The 20470-nt window shown below is 44.7% G+C and overlaps 1 protein-coding gene across 2 annotated transcripts in view; it reads left to right on the top strand.

Moving 5' to 3' along the window:
- Positions 1–20470, top strand: part of LRPPRC (leucine rich pentatricopeptide repeat containing) — a 161141-nt gene that overhangs the window by 109374 nt on the left and 31297 nt on the right. For both annotated transcript variants that reach the window (XM_039529687.1, XM_039529688.1), the window contains exons 26-27: positions 4117–4185; positions 4508–4598. In XM_039529687.1, coding sequence (XP_039385621.1) covers positions 4117–4185; positions 4508–4598 — 160 coding nt within the window. The remainder of the gene's footprint in view (positions 1–4116; positions 4186–4507; positions 4599–20470) is intronic.

The raw sequence follows: 20470 nt of genomic DNA, 5'->3' as shown, positions 1-20470 counted from the left end.
AGCAGGAACTTGACAACCAACCATGAATGGGAACTGCATGACACGGTAATTGCAGATGTTTTTGGTCAATGGGGAACTCCAGTCAAGGACCTCTTTGCATCTCACACCAATGCCATGTACATTCAGTACTGCTCAAGGGGAGGACTCTGTCCATTTGCAGGGCGATGCGCTGGTAATCACCTAGTTGGACTGGGTCAACTCTCCTACCACTTGGGCCATCCATTCTTCAAAAACTCTGATGGGAGAGGGTGATCAGTCATCCTGATCTCTCCATTCTGGCCTCGCCAATTCTGGTTTCCTCTGCTTCTCCACGTTTCAAAACATCTTCCATTCCTGCTCCTGATGTTCCCGGAACTGCTCACACAATACAATGGCAGACTCCCCGATCCATAGATGCTTCACCTGACAGACTGGTTTTTGGATGGACACCTCTGCTAGCATGAGAGTGTTCGTTGGCAGGAAGGACTCCACAAGATGATCCTGCTGGGCTAAGTGGGCACATTTCACATCCTGGGCCCAACAGAAACGAGGCTGTTGGCATCCCAATGTTCTTGGATATTTCCTCTATCTAAAGGCATCAGGACTTGCTCTCAACTCCGTCAGGGCGCACTCAGCAGCTATTAGTGCTTCCCATCCTCCGGTGGAGGATCATTCTGTTTTTACCCACCCTTTGACTGCCTGGTGACTGAGCACTGAGGAAAAAAATTAATCTAACTATCCACTAAATGCTGGAAATGCACTAAGTAAATTGAGAGACGAGAGAAATGTTTTATCTCTAATCTATATTGTACTCCTTAGTTTTACTCCTAGGGGAATTCTGCACCACTGTGCATGCACAGAATTTATTTCCCCTGCAGATTTCTTTGCTTCCCTGCAGAAAAATGACTTTCTAGTGGGGAAGCAAAGGGAAGCCACGAGCGGTCATGTGACCCTCCCCAGAAGTATGTTTTGGGTGACCATGGCAGCCAGCAAAGAGGGAAAGCAGGCAAGATGGGGGAAGACCTGGCTGGTGGTTCCTACCCTGTGCCAGGCTCAGCTGCTAGTCTTGGGTGGACTGGGGAGGACAGGACTTCCTCTTTCCCTTCACGGCATCCGGGGCTGGGTGAGACCTACCTCCAGATTTCTCCCCAAGCTATAGGAAGCTCTGCAAACTCCTCCCGGCGCTTCCTGCACCCATCGCTTCTCAGGTGCAGGAGGTACAGGGAGCTGCTCCCCCATCCACCCAACCCCCGTGCATCCAGACCCCCTCATACCCAGACCATCCTCCTGCACCCAGAAAACCCCCTCCCCCCCGATGAGCCCCGCTCCTCGTGCACTTGGACCCACCCCAATGAGCCACCTGCACCTGGATCTCCACCCTACTGAGCCCCAACCAGCTACACCTGGATCCTCACCCTATTGAGCCTCACTCCCCCAGCATCTGGACCCCTCACTCTGCCCACCCATACCCCTTGATGAGCTATACCCACCCCCCCGCAGATCACCTGCCCCTCCCCCCCCCCCGCAGAATCTCATTACCATTGCATCCAGAATCCCCCAACAAGCCCCTGTGCTGATCGCACCTGGATCCCCCCCCTGAGCTGCCCACACCCAGATTGCCCCACACAGAACTCTCTCAACCCACAACTGGATCCCCCCATACTAAGCCCCTCCACACTTGGATCCTGCTTTGCTGAGCCTGCCTATCCATGCCTGGTGCACTTGGCATGGTGCGGCAGGGCCTTGGGGTGTTTCTGGGACAGGCCTGGTCCTTGCGCCTTGTCAGAGTTGGGTGCAGCCTCACTGCTGAGTCTGTGTCCTGGGAGGAGCTGCACAATAATCTCCCACCTCTGTGCAGCCAGTGGCCTGTGCTCCCCAATGCTATGCTGGAGCCTCCACATTTATTTGACAAATAAAATTTGCAGAATTTTAAAATATTCTGTGTAGAACAATTTTTTTTATTTTTGGCGCAGAATGCCCTCAGGAGTATTAGTTGTTGCAGTGTGAAAACAGTAGGTCCACGATTTTCAGATTTAGATGTGATATTTTTTTCTTCACTTAATGATGTCCCTTTAATTGTTTTAAACTTACTTTGATTCTGTTCTGAACTATTTCTGGTTCAAAATGACCCATAATAAGACTGTAGAATCTTAAGCAGCTAGATTTTTAGCAGAGTCAGGAAATGTAAAGGTTAATGAAGTGATAATTTATCACAGTATTGCACAAAATGAATATTTTATAATCTATACTTTACAACTGTAAAAGGAATGTATTAAAGTAATTAACTAAAAAAATGCATAAAATAATACATGTGTAATGTCTGAATTAACACTGCTGTTGGAACCTTAAATTTTGTATTTCCTTACTTACAGTTTTAAGTGTGCAGCTTAATGTTGCATTAATACGTTTTTTCCCCTTTAATTGCTTTGCCTTTAAAAGGGGGGAGGGGGATGAGGAAGAGAGAGATTCAAAAGCTCTTCGGTTTTTGGAGTTGGTAAGCTGTTTGTTGCATAGCTTATACAGCTTGCAGAGCTTACGAAATTTACCAGTGGAACTTTGTCCTTGAACCATGTATTTCAGATTTAGTGTGTACATGTAGATTTGAGCAAATCTTCAGCAGAATGTTCTTGGTATGCAGTTTTTGAACACTTTCTTACTTTTTAAACCAACTTTTTTCCAACCAAACAAGGGCAATATAACAAAACAAAAAAATTAGTTGGAGTTTTTTTTATATTCCCATAACTCAAAATAATTGAACAGATTTGACTCAGACTTAAAGAAAGCAAGCAAGCAAGGAAGCCACGTGGACTAAGTATAGAAAATCTCACCTGAAAAGGGAGAAGTGTTATCACATTATAAGGAAGTGAAAGCAGAGTTATAATGTAAATTGTTTTGCAACCTTAACTGTACCCTCAGTCACCGATATTCTGTGATTCCATACCCACCGACTTCAGTCCTTATTACAGAATAGTATTGCAGAATCTCAACTTTATTTTAAACAGTATATCTAGACCTTAAGATTTTGAAGAGGATCCTGAAAACATGCAGTGGTATCTTCTTTCTGAGTCTGTAGAGAGCCTGAAAAAATAGCTGTAAGATGAATTTGTAGTGGAATTTATGCTATGGTGTATATGTGTCCTGAATAGAGTGGTTGCTGCCTGCAACTGCTGTAATGTACACTGGATTAAGCTTGTCTTCTGGTGAGAGTGTTGTAGTTGGGACAGAAGCTGGCACTAAAAACAGTGGAATATAGTAGGAAAATTTCTGGTACTAGATGTTGATGGAGTAGGGATGTAAATAGATGCTGCAGTTGGAAAAAAGAGTCAGTCCTGGTGTTTCAGTTAGTGAGTAATTGCTACTATTCTGGGTGACTATTTCATGAAGACAACAATTTGTGAACATTTGGCATTCTTCTGAAGGAGTGAGAGAGATGACTGGGGTGTATTTGTAGTCTAAAATATGAGTATTTTGTAATGGGAAGGAATGGAATCAGCAGGGTGGTATGTTTGTGATGTTCTATCAGAATATATAGCGCTCTGGTCGTCTGTAGTTGTGTGTGTTTGTAGATTCACCTTGGGCGTGTGTTGAAAATGATGGCAGGAAAAGGGAAGTTGTATTGCATGCTCAGTTTTCAGTTGCTTGTACTTACATTATGAACCTTATTTCTTCAAATATCAAAAGGTCTTGACAATAAAAATCAAGGCACGCTTGTGGTCTTTGAAACAAACCATTCTTGAACTATGTGATGAAGTTTTTTTTTTTTAAAAAAAATTCTTGTTTCAAAATGCGTGTCACTTTTTCACTATTACCTACCCAAATGGCTCAACTAATGTCTGAGACTTTAAAAAAAAAAATCCCGTTCAATCAGAGAAACAGCATAGCAATTTCCAGTCCAAAAGTACTGTTGAATTGCAATATATTTAGAATGAAACATGGTTATTGTTTCTGCAGAGTCGCCAATACAACCTTTGCATTTTTTAACTCACTTAGGATAAATGTTTAGAATTGTGAGAAGTCTTCTTCGAATCAACCATAAAATACTTCATTATGACAACATATAATTACTTTTACATTTTAAGAAAATACTTTGGCTAAGTAAACTGACATTTTTGTTTGTGCGGAAATACTATTTTACAGACACCAGGCTTGAGAGCTCGTTCTGGGAGGCTGCAGTGGTTTGCCGAGAAGTGTATTGCAACTAACCAGGTACATCTATTGCATGATGTTTTCCTGTCTGTTTGTGATTAATACTTCAATGGTAATACACAAATAAGTTTTGAAGTATTTCATGCATATCACAATTTACATAAACAGTAATGATGTAAATTGATACTTTATATTTAGTGAAAAATTATATACAGTCTTATATTTACATTTCCAAATTTTTGGACAGAACGTGTGTGTGTATACATATTTGTGATCTGCAAATGTGATTATACATATAAAAATTAAATTAAGCCATAGTCTGATATACAGATATTTTATGTTATGCAACTTTTTTCTTGTTCTCCCCCCCCCCTCCCCCCAGATGGAAACTTTAGAAAATATGGTGGAAATGACTCAAAAACTATTTGAGTGTGATAGAGATCAGATGTACTACTACCTCCTAAAATTATGCAGTAAGTTAACTGAAAATCTTTTCTTTTGCTCTATTAGAAACTGTTATTCCAGTGATAGCTTTGTGGGAATTTTAATTGTTTTAATAGTATTTGAAAAAGCCTTAAATTGTGTAATGGGAACAAAATGTAAGTTTTTGAACTGGTTTTGGATTTTTAATTAACCAATTAAAACTATATTTCTCAGAAGGGCCATTCTCGGTGTTGATAGTAATGATGTGTAGCACAGCTCTTGATACGAATTTTCTGACTTAGGTTTGCTTTGCTATCTACCAATTCTATTTAGGCTACTCAGACAGTAAACTCTGCATTTTTACCATGAATTTCTTCTCTGCAACACGGAAACTTTTCCTTTGATTCTTAACATGATCTTTTGTCACAGATCATGGAGAGGGTTTTTTTTCCTGGCTTGTGAGGTGGCCTGAAAAGTGCCTTTTGTCCCTACTTTCACTGAACCATTTGCTTTGTCATCTCTCCTAGCTTCTTTTTACATCCAAAGAAAACACCAATGTTGCCGTGTTTCAAAACTCTTATTCCACTTCATTTGTCTGAAGTTACATCCATAGTTGTAGCTAAAGATAGAACCCATAAAAGTTTAAATTTAAATTTTTCCATTTATTCCATTTTTATAAATCAAGTAAAATACTTGAGAAACGCCGTAGGTTTTATTTATCATGGATTCCATGTATTTGTAACATGCTCCAAAGTTTTACCCATAACTTGTTTGTTGCTGTGGTTGTGATTTGTGCTTTTGGATGAGTGTTTTGTTTTGTGGAGGCTTTTTTGGGTGGAAGGGAAAGGAAAATGGTTTCAAATATAGAATTAGTTATGTGATCGCTCTAACCATTTAATTTTGGGGCCACTTTCTGTAGCAGAGATTAGATTCCCATTTTCTTTATATTTCACAGCATTAATAAAAATTAGCCACAAATATGTAGACTGCCCGCAAGCAATTATAACTGGGTGAGATCCATTCCACTCACAAAGCTGGTTCAGGCTCTGTATGGGTGTGTTGGGAGGGATAAAATACAACTCTGTACTGCAACCCAGGGCTAGGGTTGCTGCAGAAACCTGCCTGCCAGAGATTTCTAGCCATGAGCCATAATAGCCATTGCACTTCCGCTGTAACTGTTGCTGAGTTTACTGTGTCCACTGGATCTGCAGACCCTATGTTACTCCACCTTCATGCCCAACTATGTGGGATCAGCCTGGAGACCATTTCTATAACACACAGGGGTGTAGAGCCACTCCACCAGCATAGCCTCCACACAGTAACTATGTAGGGCTTCAGTGATGAAGAAGGCCTCGTACTGACCCTCCGTCCATGAGTAAATTTCATCCAGTGTGATTGGCCTGTATACCAGTTGGTCAATTTACAACCTTTTGCTTTTAAAATATTTTGAAGAGGGAAAACCCCTGCTAATTTCTGTTATAGTTCTTTGTAGTGGCATTGTCTGAAGATTCTGTAGCTAGATTTGTTTGGTTGAAAGATTATAAAAATGTCCATTATCCCCTAATCAGTCTGTGCCCTGAGCACGCTGCCTGAACCCCAACGCCCGCTGCATCCCAACTCCCTGCCCTGAGCCCCCTGCCTGAACCTCAACCCCCTTCTGCACCCCAACCCCCTGCCCTGAGCCCCCTGCTGCATCCCACACCCCTCCTGCACCCTGAGCCCCCTGCCTGCACCCCAACCCCCTGCTGCACCTCAACTCCCTGCCGTGAGCCCCCGCCACATCCCTCATGCACCCTCTGGGAGCGGGGAGGGGGGGGAGTTGGGGTGGGGACTTCAGGGAAAGGGTGGGAATGCAGGCAGAGAAGGGGTGGGAAAAGGCGAGGTCTCATGGAAGGGGTGGAGTGGGGGCAGGGCCGGGGGCAGCAAGGGGTGTGTGTGTCAGTGATGCGGCCCTCAGGCCAATGAACTAGCTCTCATGGTCATTTGAGTTCGAGACCCATGTTGTAAAGGCGCGGGACTCACCCCTGTGGCGCCTCCTGCAGGTTGTCTCTAGGAGTTAGCTCGTCCAGCCTCTGGAGCACCCTCTGCAGGCCGGTGTTCCTCCCAGTACGCAGTGCCTCTTGTCTTTGGGCACTGCCCCCTGGCAATACCCCCGCAGTCTTAGGGTCTCCCCTCCCAGGGGAACCCCCAACCCTCTATCCCCGCCTTGCCTCAGTCATGGGCTACTGCCAGTCACCAACTAGCCCCCGTTCCCTGGGGTAGACTGCAGTATAAGCCACTCATCACTGGCAAGGAGGGTTTGGACCTGCTGCCTCTGCCTATCCATGGGCTGCCCTCTAAACCCCCAGTACCTGTTGGTCTTCTGCTAGGCCGCAGCCTGGGGCTTTCCAGACTGGAGCCTCCCCAGCTTCTCTGCCTTTCCCCAGCCCTGCTTCACTCAGGTACTCTGCCCAGGTCCCTGCAGCCAGGTCCATCTCTCTCTACAGCTAGAGAGAGACTGCTGAGCTCCTGGTTCCCAGCCTCCTATATAGGGCCAGCTGAGGCCTGATTGGGGCATGGCCCAGTTGCGGCTGCTTCTCCAATCAGCCTATTAGCTGTTTTCCCTGCCACAGCCCTCTCCCAGGGCTGTTGTAAGCCCTTCAGAGCAGGAGTCGGGTAACCACCCCGCTACAATGTTCTTGCTACAACTATTGTAAGCTGTAGTATGTATAATTTCTTAATAATTTGCTCTGAAATAAGATTTTCAGGAATGATTTATCTTAACATTGATTTTGCTGTTCTGTGCAGGAAAGATTATCATTGCCAGAAATTATACCATATACTTTCAAATATGCTGCTCATTCTGGTTATCCAGAAGCTTGGGGTACCTGTTTTTCATGTTCTAGAGATTAGATACTGAACAATGTGTTTGTATCAGGACATTAGAAAGTATTATAAAAAACTTCAAGAAAGGTCAAATAAAATCTGTTGGCATGGATATCTATCAAGAAACCTTTGCAACACTTAGTTCTAATTGTGCAAGGGAAAACTTATCATTAAAGCCTGAAGTAGTATGACACATCTTTTAACAAATGTGCAGGTTTCCCCCTGCCCCCCCCCAAGAATGTAAGCTACATCTTAACAATTCATTATGCCAAGGAATATTTATCCCAGAGCAATCCAGTGACTTCAAAGCACAAACGTCTGAGAAGATAACCACAATATATCCTTTTATTATTAGAACTAGAGATGGTGAGTTATTACTCAGATTAAGTAGTGCTCTTTCTGCAAACTATTAGAAAACTGCCTTTTCACGTCATAGAGCAAGAACGTAGGATGTTTCCTGTCCTGATTAAACTTCCTGCAAGCAGAAGAGATGAATAATGCAACAAAAAATGGCTAAAAACCTATTGTACATCTTTCCTTCATGCCTTTTATACCTTTCATTTTCTCAGCAGCCTCAAAAAGCTTTAAAACCAAGCTATATTTGTATCTCCATTCTGGCTTTATAAATGTTGGCTCACCATAATAAAACAACTGGGCCTAAAATATAATCTTGCTTCACCAGGAGGTAGTCCTCCTACTTCCGAACAAGCAACCTGTCCCCTCCAACAGTTACTCCATCTGACAGCATGTCTGCTGAGAGTAGAAATCTAAACAGATATAATTTATCAAACTCTGCCACACAAATTCTTCAGTCTGCAAGAAAAGTCGCAACAAATTCCATCTACTCAAATAAATGGAAAAGGTTTACAGCTTTCTGTCACCATAAAAGACAAAAACCATGCACTTGCCTGCTTTCAACCATTTAAGACCAAGTATCAAAACTGTTCCACACAGGAGTATAATTGAGAGATCTCATGGAATACCTAGGCCATAATTCTGTATCTGCTTTCAAATTTTAAGCAGAGCAAAATTAATAGCCCTCAATCGAATCTAAAATGTGATCCTGGGTATAAAAAACTAACCCATGATTATGTAGAACCAAGAGATGACAAAACTATTAGATGTTTAAGAAATCTTTTATCTGAACTTCTGAAATAATCTAGCCCATAAAATTTATCTTCAGCTTTTGACAATTTCAGATAACAAATATCATGTGTATGTGAGACATTCAAAATCAAAGATGCTTTTGCCACTGAGTAATCCCTCTCTTGGTTCATAAGACTATATCGCCTTTATTGGGAGATGAAAGTTGCTTGGAACCATGAGCTCACCAGAAGTTGATCCTGAAGAAGGAAGCTGTTCTAACTTGTGTTGCTCAAGCTGAGGGACCGCAGAGAGTTCTAGGGCATCTGCCTCAGGTTTTATATCCTAGAAAAATGCATGCAGGTTACCTTTTATCCAGAAGAGGGTATTAATCTAAAAATACACCATATCCTGGTCAAATACTCCTCTTTGAACGTCCCTACCAGTTGGCAGGTGACCCCCAAAGACTGACATTGACAAGAAGTTGGCATCAGGAAGTTGACTCTGTCTCTGAAGACTAGTACTGCCTCTCCCCAGCTGCAAGGAAAATGGCACAAAGAGGCAGACATGACCTCTCTTTGTGGGAGAACTAGACATCAGCCTTCCAGGGGAAAAAAACACTCAGGGGCTAGTGATGCTGGATTGGCCTCAACTTGGTGCTGAAGAAACGAGGCTTCGCACCATCCTTGATGTTGGCTGCAGTGCTGGTGTCCATGTTGGCACCATCTACAGAATTGCTTATGGCACCTAATGTTTCTTTAATGGAGGAGTCTACCAAGGATGTCATTGGCTGATACAGAGACCTTTTTTGACACTGGTACAAGATTCCCATATATGTCAGTTCTGTCCCTTGATGAGGTCTATTCATCATATTTTTCAACAGGGTATACCTTCTCACTGATGTACAGCAGGGAGCCTTCTCCCCTGTGATCAGAAGGCAACCCTACAGAGCAGACCAGAGGTAGACCATCACATGGATAGCAGTGACTTGGCCAACCCCAGCAAATCTAGCCATATCAGTATCGTGTGCCACTGTGACTCTACTGGAGTTATTGGGGTACACCATCTCACATCTCCAGGAGCCAGTCGCATTACCACTATGCTAGGAAGCAGTCATTTGTGCTATCTTTAGACCTCCAACACGTGACGGAGAGGAGCAGGAACAGGGAGGTGAGGAGGAAAGGGCACCAGAACAAGAGCATCACCACATCTCTTCCTATCTCTGCAGCTTTGATACCTTTGCCCGATGACTTCAGTGCATTCCAAGAGCTGTTTACCAAAATTGCTTGTTACAGTTTCTGTTCTTCAAATAATGTCCCTCTTTGGTGCTCTACTTCAGGTGCATATGTGCTTCGCAAGCCTTTGATCAGAGATTTTCCATTAGTAGGGTCTGGTTGGCACATGCATGCGCTCTATACAACCTTGTGCTGAGGTCTGAGAGCATATAGGGCGCTCCTCGGTTCCTTCTGTACTGCCTCTTCCTGAGATGGAGCTCTAGTATGTCCACCTGATGTGTGCTTCAACATGTGTTGCAGTTTAGTTAGTGTAGTATTATTTGTTGTTTAGTATAGAATTAGTTAGATAGTTTGGGAAATTCCAGTTTTTCCCTCTCCCCTTTTTTTCTCATCCATTTTTTCCTAAGGAGCATATTTAGCCTGGCAGGGCATGCCTAGCTCTTCAGGTTTCAAACGCGGTCTTTTTTTGTTGGAGGTGACGGCCACTGTAAGTGTATCCATTGCATGGAAAAGTCCCGTATCTCCCAAAAGAATAACTTTTGCCTGACTTTAAAATCTAGAACTCAGAAGAATCAAGAGACCAAACTAAAGCTGATGATGATGGAGTGCTCCCTTTGACCTGCTTCTGAGTGAGGTCAGGGAGATTCCCTCCCTCCTCCCAACATCTGTCTCATGACAGATTCAGTGACCCTTCAGCTAAGGTCACGCCTAAGAAGAGGAAGATCTTGGAGGATTCAGGGAAGGCTCTGAAGAAGAGAAGCTATGTCTTCCACCACAAGAAGACAACTCTCAAGCAGTCCTGAACTCCTGCTAGTTTTTGACTTGGTACCATGGAGGCCTTGACTTCTTGACTTGGTACCATGGAGGCAAAAGACTCTTCCTCTGGTACCAATGGAGCAGGGAGATCCCAAAGCACTTTGGAGAAACATCGGTGGCAGGGCCCTGGTACCATCCACCTCCAGATCGACACCGTCCATTTCAAACTCACCAATGGTACCTTGCCTGTCGTCTCCATCAGTACTGACAAAATCAAAGTACACACTTCAGCCCCAGTGCCTATGCACTACAAACCAATGGTACTGCCCAAGTCAACTGCAGTGTCGGTACCAATCCACTTCATATTGTAGGAATTCCATTACTCCAGGGACTTGTTAGTGTGAGATGAGCCAGAGTCCCCACTGCTTATGGGAACCTAATGACCCTCTGATACCAAGAATCTGCTCTCTGGATTACCATTGCAGAATTCTCCTCCCTTTTCTGCTGGGGCACCTGCACTGGGGGACGTTGAGGCAGAGTCTCCTCCTTATCAGTACGGGGTTCCCCTCCTCATCATTACAGAAACCCATACTTTGTCAAAGACCCGTAGCCATGTCAGGGATGGTGGGATCAGTCCTGGGTACCACCTCCTGCCCTGTATGTGCTTCGCCAATGGCCATACTGAGATCCTCGGGCAGTGTATTGGGAGCAATTTACCAGACCTCCCTCTCCATTATATCAGGAAACTAAGGGGTTACAGTCTCCTCCACCAAACCCCCAACATGAGAAGACTTTTGAGGAACAGGAGACTAGGGTGGACAAAGAGGCTACCCCTCAAACCTCTAATTCATCTGCGAATGAAGCAGTCATGCTTCCTCCACTACCATCAATGGCTGATAACTTTTATCAGTTCCACGACTATGTGAATGGGATGGCAGATGCTCTCCAGATAACTTTTGGGGAGTTTAAAGACTCAAGTCACAAGCTTCTGGACATTTTGCAGCTGGCAACACCTACCTGGGTTGTCCTACCCATTAATGAAGTACTCCTGGAGGTTTTTTAGCAAACTCCTGTCACCATACTGCCAACTTGTAAACTGACAGATAAGAATTATTATGCTGTCCTCCAGGGCTCAGAATTTTTCTTTTCCTGTCCCTTTCCTAATTCCCTGATGGTAGATGCTGCAAATGAGGAAGATAGATAGCATTGTTTCAGGTGTACTACCAGAAAGCAAGGACCAGAAAAGTTTAGACCTTTTTGTATGGAAGGCCTGCTAATTGGCAACACACCATTTTCAGATCACAAACAGGTGATCATGGCCAAGTATGACTACACAAATTACAAGTTTGCATCCTTTATTGAACATTTTCCACAGAAGCATAGAGAACAATTCCAGGCATTATTTAGGACTGTCAGTTATTAGCTGGAACCTCTCTGCAGGATCTATAAGGAGTTAAAGCCCTGTACCAAGAAGAACAGGGATCAAAGGCTCTGTTCCTTCTTATGGGGGCAGCTCTGCATCCCCTATCAGAGCCGAGCCATGCTGACTCAGCACTGAGCACCTCAACATTGGTGGAAAAGTGCTCTGGCTTCTCTGAGGGTCAGACAGCGATGTGATGCCTGTCATTTCTAGCACTGAGGAAGGACTCCTCTTCTGCATCCCAGGACTCTTGGCACTGTCAGGCATTTCTGGTACAGAGGAAGTCCACACCTCAACAGGACTCTCGGCACCGGTACCGTGGAAGAAGCAGTGGAAGACTGGCTGGGCGCTCACTAACTCTGAAGTCCGCAGCTCACAGGGAAGCTAAAGAGTGTGATCCATGCCAGGCCAATCAGATTCAACAGCTGCCAGCACAGTACTATTGACTCTGGCCCTGGGAAGGGACCCATTGAGTCTGCTACCGTTGGACTCTCCTTGGCATTACCATCTATTCTAGAGACATTCGAGGCAGCAAGGGAGCTACTATCATTCCCGGCATCGCCATCCCCAGGTGCAAATGGCCTGGCCAGCGAAGTGGTAAATGCTAGTGCAGTGGCCCTTTTAGAACCCCTGGACATTTCAACCAGTCCAGGAGTCACAGTTGAGATTGTACTCTGTTGTTTTGGAGTGTAGCGCTCTCCCACCACCTTCCTCAGTGCAGAAACCTCAAGCTGGTACCGAGCCTAGCACCAAACCCCAGGACTTGGTACCACAGGATACTTCCAGGGCCGAGGGAGAAGAACAAGGCCCTGTACGCATGCAGGCATCTTCATCTTCCTCACCTGATGAGACTGTAGCAGGGACATCGTTGCGCCCTTTCAGGACAATTACAGGGCTCATCAGGAGCTCCTCAGAAGTGTTGCTCAAAGCCCGGGGGTTCAGGCAAAGGAAATATCTGAATCGTCTCATAAGTTGGTGGACATCTTGATCTCTTCTGGTCCGTCACGAGTGGCATTGCCCCTGAACGATGCCCTTCTAGAACCCATTAAGGACCTCCGGCAGACTCCAGCCTCACTATAACTCTCCTCTAAGAGGGTGGAGAAAAAGTACTTTGTCCCTACAAAAAGATTTGAATTTTCATATACCCATCCTCTGCCGGGGTCGCTAGTGGGGCCAACAAACAAAAGAGACAAGGACAGCAAGGACTCCCCCCAGCGTCCCCAGGCCAAAAATGCTAACAAGTTGATTCTCTTTGGCAGGAAAGTATATTCTGCCAGGAGAGGCGGGGCTCCAACTCCAGATCGCTAACCAATGGGTGCTTCTGAACTGCTGCTACAACTTCAACTCTTGGGGGCATGACGTCCAGACTCAAAGAGTTGTTGCCACAGGCATCCAAAGTCAAATTCTCAGCTCTAGTCAAGGAAGGGAGAGTGGTGGCAAAAGCATCCCTTCAGGCAGCCTTAGATGTAGCGGACTCTGCAGCTCAAACCATGGTTTCCACTGTGGTCATGAGAAGAAGCGCATGGCTTTAGGCCTCGGGCCTCCCCTACAAGGTCCAGCAGACTATCCCTTTCGAGGACACATTGCTCTTTTCAGAGCAAACAGATTCAAGCTCCACAGCTTGAATGACTCTAGGGCAGTGGTGGGCAACCTGCGGCCCATCAGGGTAATCTGCTCGTGGGCTGCCAGACAATGTGTTTACATTTGCACGTCCGCCTGCAGCTCCCAGTGGCCATGGTTCACCATTCACGGCCAATGGGAGCTGCGGGAAGCAGCGCAGGCCGCAGGGACTTGCCAGCCGCTGCTTTCCACAGCTCCCATTGGCCGGGAATGGTGAACCACAGCCACTGGGATCTGCAGCTGGCCGTGCAAATGTAAACGAACTGTCTGGCAGCCGGCCAGTGGATTACCCTGGAGGGCCACATGCAGCCAATGGATTGCCCACCACTGCTCGAGGGCCACTCTAAAATCCCTTGGGTTCCACATCCCAGTTCCTATAAGAAAGTATTTTAAGCCCCAACCATTGCCCTGTTTCTACCAGCCTCAGTCAAGGTAGGACTACAGTAAGAGGCGGGGCAGGAGCTATAAGAAGAGGCCTCATCCCCAGTCCTTGGCCCCAGGCCCTGCCAGACAAGCGCTGGGTTCTAAACAAACCTTTTGAGGGTACACTTGAGGATGGTATACCAGGCCAGTGGTATGGTGTGGATCCACCTTCCCCAATTAATGTGGACCAGTTATCACACTTCTATTGAATATGGGCCCATACCACCTCAGACCGCGGGTGCTACACATGATAGGACTGGGATACACCCTGCCATTTAGTTCTTCCCCTCCTTCCCTTGCTCTCCCCTCTCCCCCCCTCCCCCCAACCCTTCTCACAAGCAACTTCTAATCAAGGAGGTGCAAACACTCCTGCAAGTGGGAGCAGTAGAGAAGGTTCCTCCGGAGCTGGGGCAGGGGTTCTGCTCCTGCTATTGCCTAATCTCAAAGGCCAGTGGTGGTTGTGACAGGTTGGATCACAGAACTCCCCGTGGGAGCTGCCACCTGATGTGCCAAGACTACTTCTGCCCCTGTTTTCCTGCCCTGTCAGTTTAGGACTTCAGTGCCCTGCCTGGTTTGAGACAGACCTGCTGCAAACCCAGACCCAGGTCTGAATCATGTCCCCTAACCGCTGCAGGCTTACCTGAAAGCACCTAGCAGAAGTGTTCTTGTCTTTAACACTTAGATGCCCAACTCCCAATAGGGTCTAAACCCAAATAAATCCATAAAGCTTATACAGGGTAAACTAATAAATTATTCGCCCTCTATAACACTGATAGAGAGATATGCACAGCTGTTTGCCCACCCAGGTATTAACACATACTTTGTGTTAATTAATAAGTAAAAAGTAATTTTATTAAATACAGAAAGTAGGATTTAAGTGGTTCCAAGTAGTAACAGACAGAACAAAGTAAGTCACCAAGCAAAATAAAATAAAACATGCAAATCTATGTCTAATCAAACTGAATACAGGTAATCTCACACTTAGAGATGCTTCAGTAAGATTTTCCTCAGACTGGACACCTTCCAGGCCTGGGCACAATTTTTTCCCCAATTTGTTCCAGCTCAGGTGGTCACTAGGGGATTTTTCATGATGGCTCCTCCCTCTTTGTTCTGTTCCACCTATTTATATATCTTTTGCATAAGTCTTTTGCTCGTCACTGCAAGACTTCATTACCCACTTGCCAGCACACACATATACTGGAAGACTTACAGGTAAAACATAGCCCTCTGCAGTCAATTGTTCTGGTTAATGGGAGTCATCAAGATTCCAAGCCACCATTAATGGCCCACACTTAGCGTAATTACAATAGGCTCTCAGAGTTATTTCATATTTCTAGTTTCAGATACAAGAGTGGTATATTTATACAAATAGGATGATGACACTCAGTAGATTATAAGCTTTCTAATGATACCTTACAAGAGACCTTTTGCATGAAGCATATTCCAGGTACATTATATTCACTTATTAGCATATTTTTATAAAATTGTATAGACTGCAAGGTCACAGTGGTCTCAGACTCATCCTGGACCTGCGAAACCTCAACAGATTCATGAAGAAGCCGAAGTTCCACATGGTCTCCTTGGCCTCCATTGTCCCCTCCCAGGTTCCAGAGGAATGGTATGCCGCCCTTGCCTTGAAAGATTCTTACTTTCATATCTCAATCTCCCAAGATCAGAAGAAATTCCTCTGATTCATTGTGAACCAGGTACATTACCAGTTTACCCTGCTCCCATTCAGCCTGTCAGCAGCCCCTTGAGTATTTACAAAGTGCATGACAGTTGTCACGGCCTTCTTGAGTAAGCAAAGGGATAGATTTATCGTTACCTCGATGACTGGCTGATCAAAGCCCAGGTACAGGCAAATGTAAGATTAATACTGTCAACCTTCACGAAGTTAGGCCTGTTGATAAACATGCAGAAATCGACACGCTCTCCCATTCAAAAATTAAAATTTATAGGGGCGGTCCTTGACTCTGTCCAAGCTAGAGCCTTCCTTCCTTCCTTCTGAAGACCCAGTTCCAGCCCCTAAGCATGTTCACAGAGAGCCTCAGAAACCACCCCACCACTATGGCAAGAAACCTGCCTAAAACTCCAGTGGCACATGGCCTCATGCACTTACGTGGTACAGCATGCAAAAGTATGACTCAGACCTCTTCAGACTTAGCTAGCATCAGTGTACAGGCTGGAATTGCTTGGACATGGTTGTCACTCTTCTCCCTTCAGTGATCACCACTCTCCTTTGATGGTTGGATTTGAGGCCAGTAGGTGCAGGTGTCCCATTCTCAAGACCACATCCGTCAATATCTGTAATCACCAACTGCACCTGCACTGGGTTGGGTGGCTCATCTGGAGGTACTCAGAACCCAGAGCCTCTAGTCCCAGACGGGAACTCTCTCCACACATCAGTGTGAGGGAACTCAGAGCAGTGCACCTTGCCTGCCAAGTGTACCGGCTCCATCTGGAAGGCAAGTTCAAGCTGGTACTTACAGACAACACAACAGCAATGTTCTATATAAACAGATAGGGTGGGATGCACTCCTTTCACCTATACCGTGAAGCTCTTTGCCTGTGGGAGTTCTGCATAACCTACTTAATCCACCTTGAAGCCTCCTATCTTCCAGAGGCACAGAACTAATTAGCTGATCGTCTCAGCAGATCCTTCTCCAGTCACAAGCGTTCCTGGCACAGGTCTCAATCTAGGACATCTGTAGAGCAGTGACACTTATTCGGTTCACACTTTTGCATCACACTATGCCATCATTTAGCAGGCTAGAGACGATGCTGGATTTGGCAGAGCTGTGTTAGTCTGCTCGTTAATGAACTCTAAACCCTCCTCCTACATCTGCTTGGGAGTCATTTACATTGGAATGGACATGAGCAAGCTCTCGAAGAAGAAAAATGGTTACTAACCTACTAACCTGTTCTTCAAGATGTTTCTCGTGTCCATTCCAAACCCCTTTCCCCCTCACCCCTCCCCCCCCCCCCGTCAGAGTTAGCTGGCAAGAAGGAACTGAGGTGACAGTAGGGCCCTATGTACTGGCTCTATGAAGACCCGACTCCAAGAGGCACCAGAGCTGACCTGACAGATACCACTGAGGGAAAACTTTCCGGTTGCAGTGCACGTGCTGCATGCCCATCTATGTTGGAATGGACATAAGCAAAACATCTAGAAGAACAGTAGTTATGGAAGGTTAATAACTGTTTTTTCTGAGATTAGTTCCATCTTGTCTCTAACAGCACTGCTGCTGTTGTGAGGAAAAGGCTATTCTTATAGCTGCAGAAATCCTTCTGTTCAAGGTAAGTTTCGCTTTCCACAGTTCCTGGGAAATAGTTTTCCCATCATTTTGTTCTAACCCTTAGCACTCCTTTGGAAGGTTGTTGCATACTTGGGCATTCCTAGCACTCTGGGGTCCTAGTCAGGGCCGGCTCCAGGCACCAGCATTCTAAGCAGGTGCTTGGTGTGGCAATCTGCAAGGGGCGGCAGTCCATGTGCTTTTGCCCCCAAGTTCAGCTGTCCGTGGTGGCACAGCTTCTGTCTTCTGGCTGAAGACAGAAGCTGCCGCTGAATTGCCGCTGCCTTGGAAACGCGCATGCCGCCCTAACAGCACACGGACTGCCCCTGCTGTCTGCGGCGGCAATTCGACGCGCTGCTTGGGGCAGCAAAAACAGTAGAGCTGGCCCTGGTCCTAGTCCAGTAAATGGAGCATGCACACCAGTTGTAGCCTGTTCATTTCATACCTCATAAGTGCCAAAGCCTTAGGGCCACAAAGTTGCTGCAGGCAAGATGTTAAAATGCTGCACCAGGTGGCATCTTAGGCACCTGAAAAACTATTCACAAAAGTCCCTGGGGGCATTGGGGAAAAAGTATGAGTCTCACTTGAGGAATATTTATAAAGTAAGTTTCTATTCCTCTGCAGAGTCATTCTCAGTTTATAAAGTTCTTGTTTTATTGGGGGAAGAGGGCAAGACTTTCAATTCCTGCCGATTTTTCTACTATAACAATAACTAAGCTCTTCTTATCATTCCCCTCTCCCATTTCTGTGATTCACTAATTACTACTTCCCATTAGTGGCGAATGAGGGGAGAGGCTGCTAACAAAGAAATTATCAGGTAAGAAATTTCTTATTTGTTAACAGCTTCTCACCTCATTCAACCCACCCTAGTAGTCTGGTAAATGATCAGAATACAAATCGATGTTTATCTCTAAAGGGAGACTTGGGTATAACTGACTTAAGGTTAATTAATATATTAATGCTAATAATTGGTTGCTGAAGGGTTTCTTAAGCTTTGGAAAAACTCTTCTGGTGGCCTAAGCTGGAGCCTCTGGCAACAACACTGGACTGCCTCCAAATTACATGGAGGGGTGGGGGGCTAACTTGTTAGTGATGAATGAGGAGAGAAGCTGCTAGCAGAAAATTATAAGGTAAGAAATTTCTCATTCATTCAGTTCCATCCTTGCAGCAGTCTACATATTTTCCACTTGTTCAGTCTTCTCACATCCCTCAGCATCTAGATTCCTGAAAGGATTATTGCATACTTGTCCACCTGTCAAACCTCCTATAACTTTCTCTCAAGCCACTTTCAGAATGGTGCTTGCACTATCTTACCCTCAAGGTGGGCTCTCTTAGTCATCATCACATAGGCTAGAAGGGTCGGTTATCACCAAGTTCTAACCCCCTCGCTCCCCATACAGTATTCCACAGAGATATGGTGGTGTTGAGACCTTATCTGAAGTTTATTCCTAAAGTGGTATTGAAATTTCATTGAACCAGTCCTTCAGTTTATTCTTGTTCTTCCCTAAACCTTGTTCTGTTCCAGAGAAGAAAAACTCCACATGCTGAATGTTTCAGGAGCCTTATACTACATTGATAGTCTGAAGGGCTTATTCTGTCTTCTTGTCTCTTCATGGCTATCTTTGGTGCTTCGAAGGAGTAAGCCCTCTCCTTTGAGAGAATATTAAAACAAATCACGCTGTGCATATCGGCCTGCTACCAAATGGCTGATGTATCTTTCCTTCCACATATTAAGGCTTACTCCACTAGAGCGCAAGCTACAGCTACTCTGCTTTAGGAACGTACCCATATCTGGAAACTTTAGCCTCCTGACTTTCTTTAAGTACTATGCCTTTGATCTAGTTGAAAGGTTAGATGCCAATTTCAGAAGAGCAATATTGCAATCATTGTTGAGTTAAATCAAGACTCCTCAGTCCCACCTTCCAGGTTGGACACTACTTATCAGTCACCTACAGTGAGATCCACACTAACTCGTACTCAAGAAAGAACATTACATACCTTACAATAACCGAGGTTCTTTGCAATGTTATCAGTGTGGATTCCATGACCCTCTCCCCATCCCCACTTTTCAGAGTCCTCCACATCTGATATTCTGCATTAGTTAGGGAACTGTGGCTTTTGTGCCTTTTTATGCCCTCGCCAGAGCAAACAGGATGACAGACATAGCCCAACATACTTCTATACCAGTTTCCCACACATGAGGTGCAGGCATACCTAAAGTGGGATCCACACACTGCTGACACCATCTTGAAGAACCACAGTTCATATATCGGTAATTAACTTTGTTTTGTTTTTTTAAGAAGTGGGATTTAGAGAAAAAGGGATTTTTTTTTCCATTTGAATGTGCTAACATTTTTGTATAGTCATGTAAAAATGCTAGACACTCATTCCCTGTGCCGAATGAGAGCAATTGCACAGGACTATAAGTGAGGTAGAAAAATTTTGGATTTGTTCCTTTTTTGAGAATGTGAACCTCTGAGAGTTGCTTTGGGTCTCTACAGATATGCATGTCTTCTTAAGGAGCTCTTTCTTAATTTACTGACATAGCAGCTTCAAAGCTTCTAAATTCCTTTGGGGGGACCTCAACAAGACCTCAAGTAGCTTAGAAGTTCCTATGAGAGAGTTTAAAAGTTCTCTGAACAAAGTTGTTTTTTATGCATTGGAATCTGCACCAAATTTTAAATATAGCAAATTCTTCAGAGAACTGTTTGTCAGATAGTCTTCAGAGAAATGATTAGCACCTCAGAATTTGTAGTGGAGATTAAAGGGAAAACATCAATGTAAAAATCACACTTCTCTCAGAACCTACTTTACATACTGTTGTTTCTTTTCGGTTTGCTTACTTTATGCATGTAAGAACTTTTTGTGTGGTCAGTTTGTGTTCCTGTGTATACTCAGTTTCCAATATTTTCTGTGTGTTGCAACAGTGAAAAAGAACATTTTTTAATATGTGGGAATGTGATTAAAAAGTTACAAAAACTGGTGCAGGGTCTCAGAAGCTCATGAAACATTTGCATTTATATCAGCATAATTATCCAACCTTGATGTGACATTTCCAGACAAGTATTTTAAGAGTTATTTTGGGAACTATATTCTGTAAACAAAAAGGAGCTGAATGTGGAAGTTCAAAAATGATTAGAAATCAAGAAGTCATTTTATGTCAATATTTGCCTTAAAGAGAAATAGCATGTTCCTGGTTCCTAACCTTTTGTCACTTGTGAAGTTTC

The sequence above is a fragment of the Mauremys reevesii genome, linkage group 3, assembly GCF_016161935.1.
Source record: "Mauremys reevesii isolate NIE-2019 linkage group 3, ASM1616193v1, whole genome shotgun sequence".
NCBI classification, from domain to species: Eukaryota; Metazoa; Chordata; order Testudines; family Geoemydidae; genus Mauremys; species Mauremys reevesii.
This window is presented reverse-complemented; position numbering and strand designations above follow the sequence as displayed.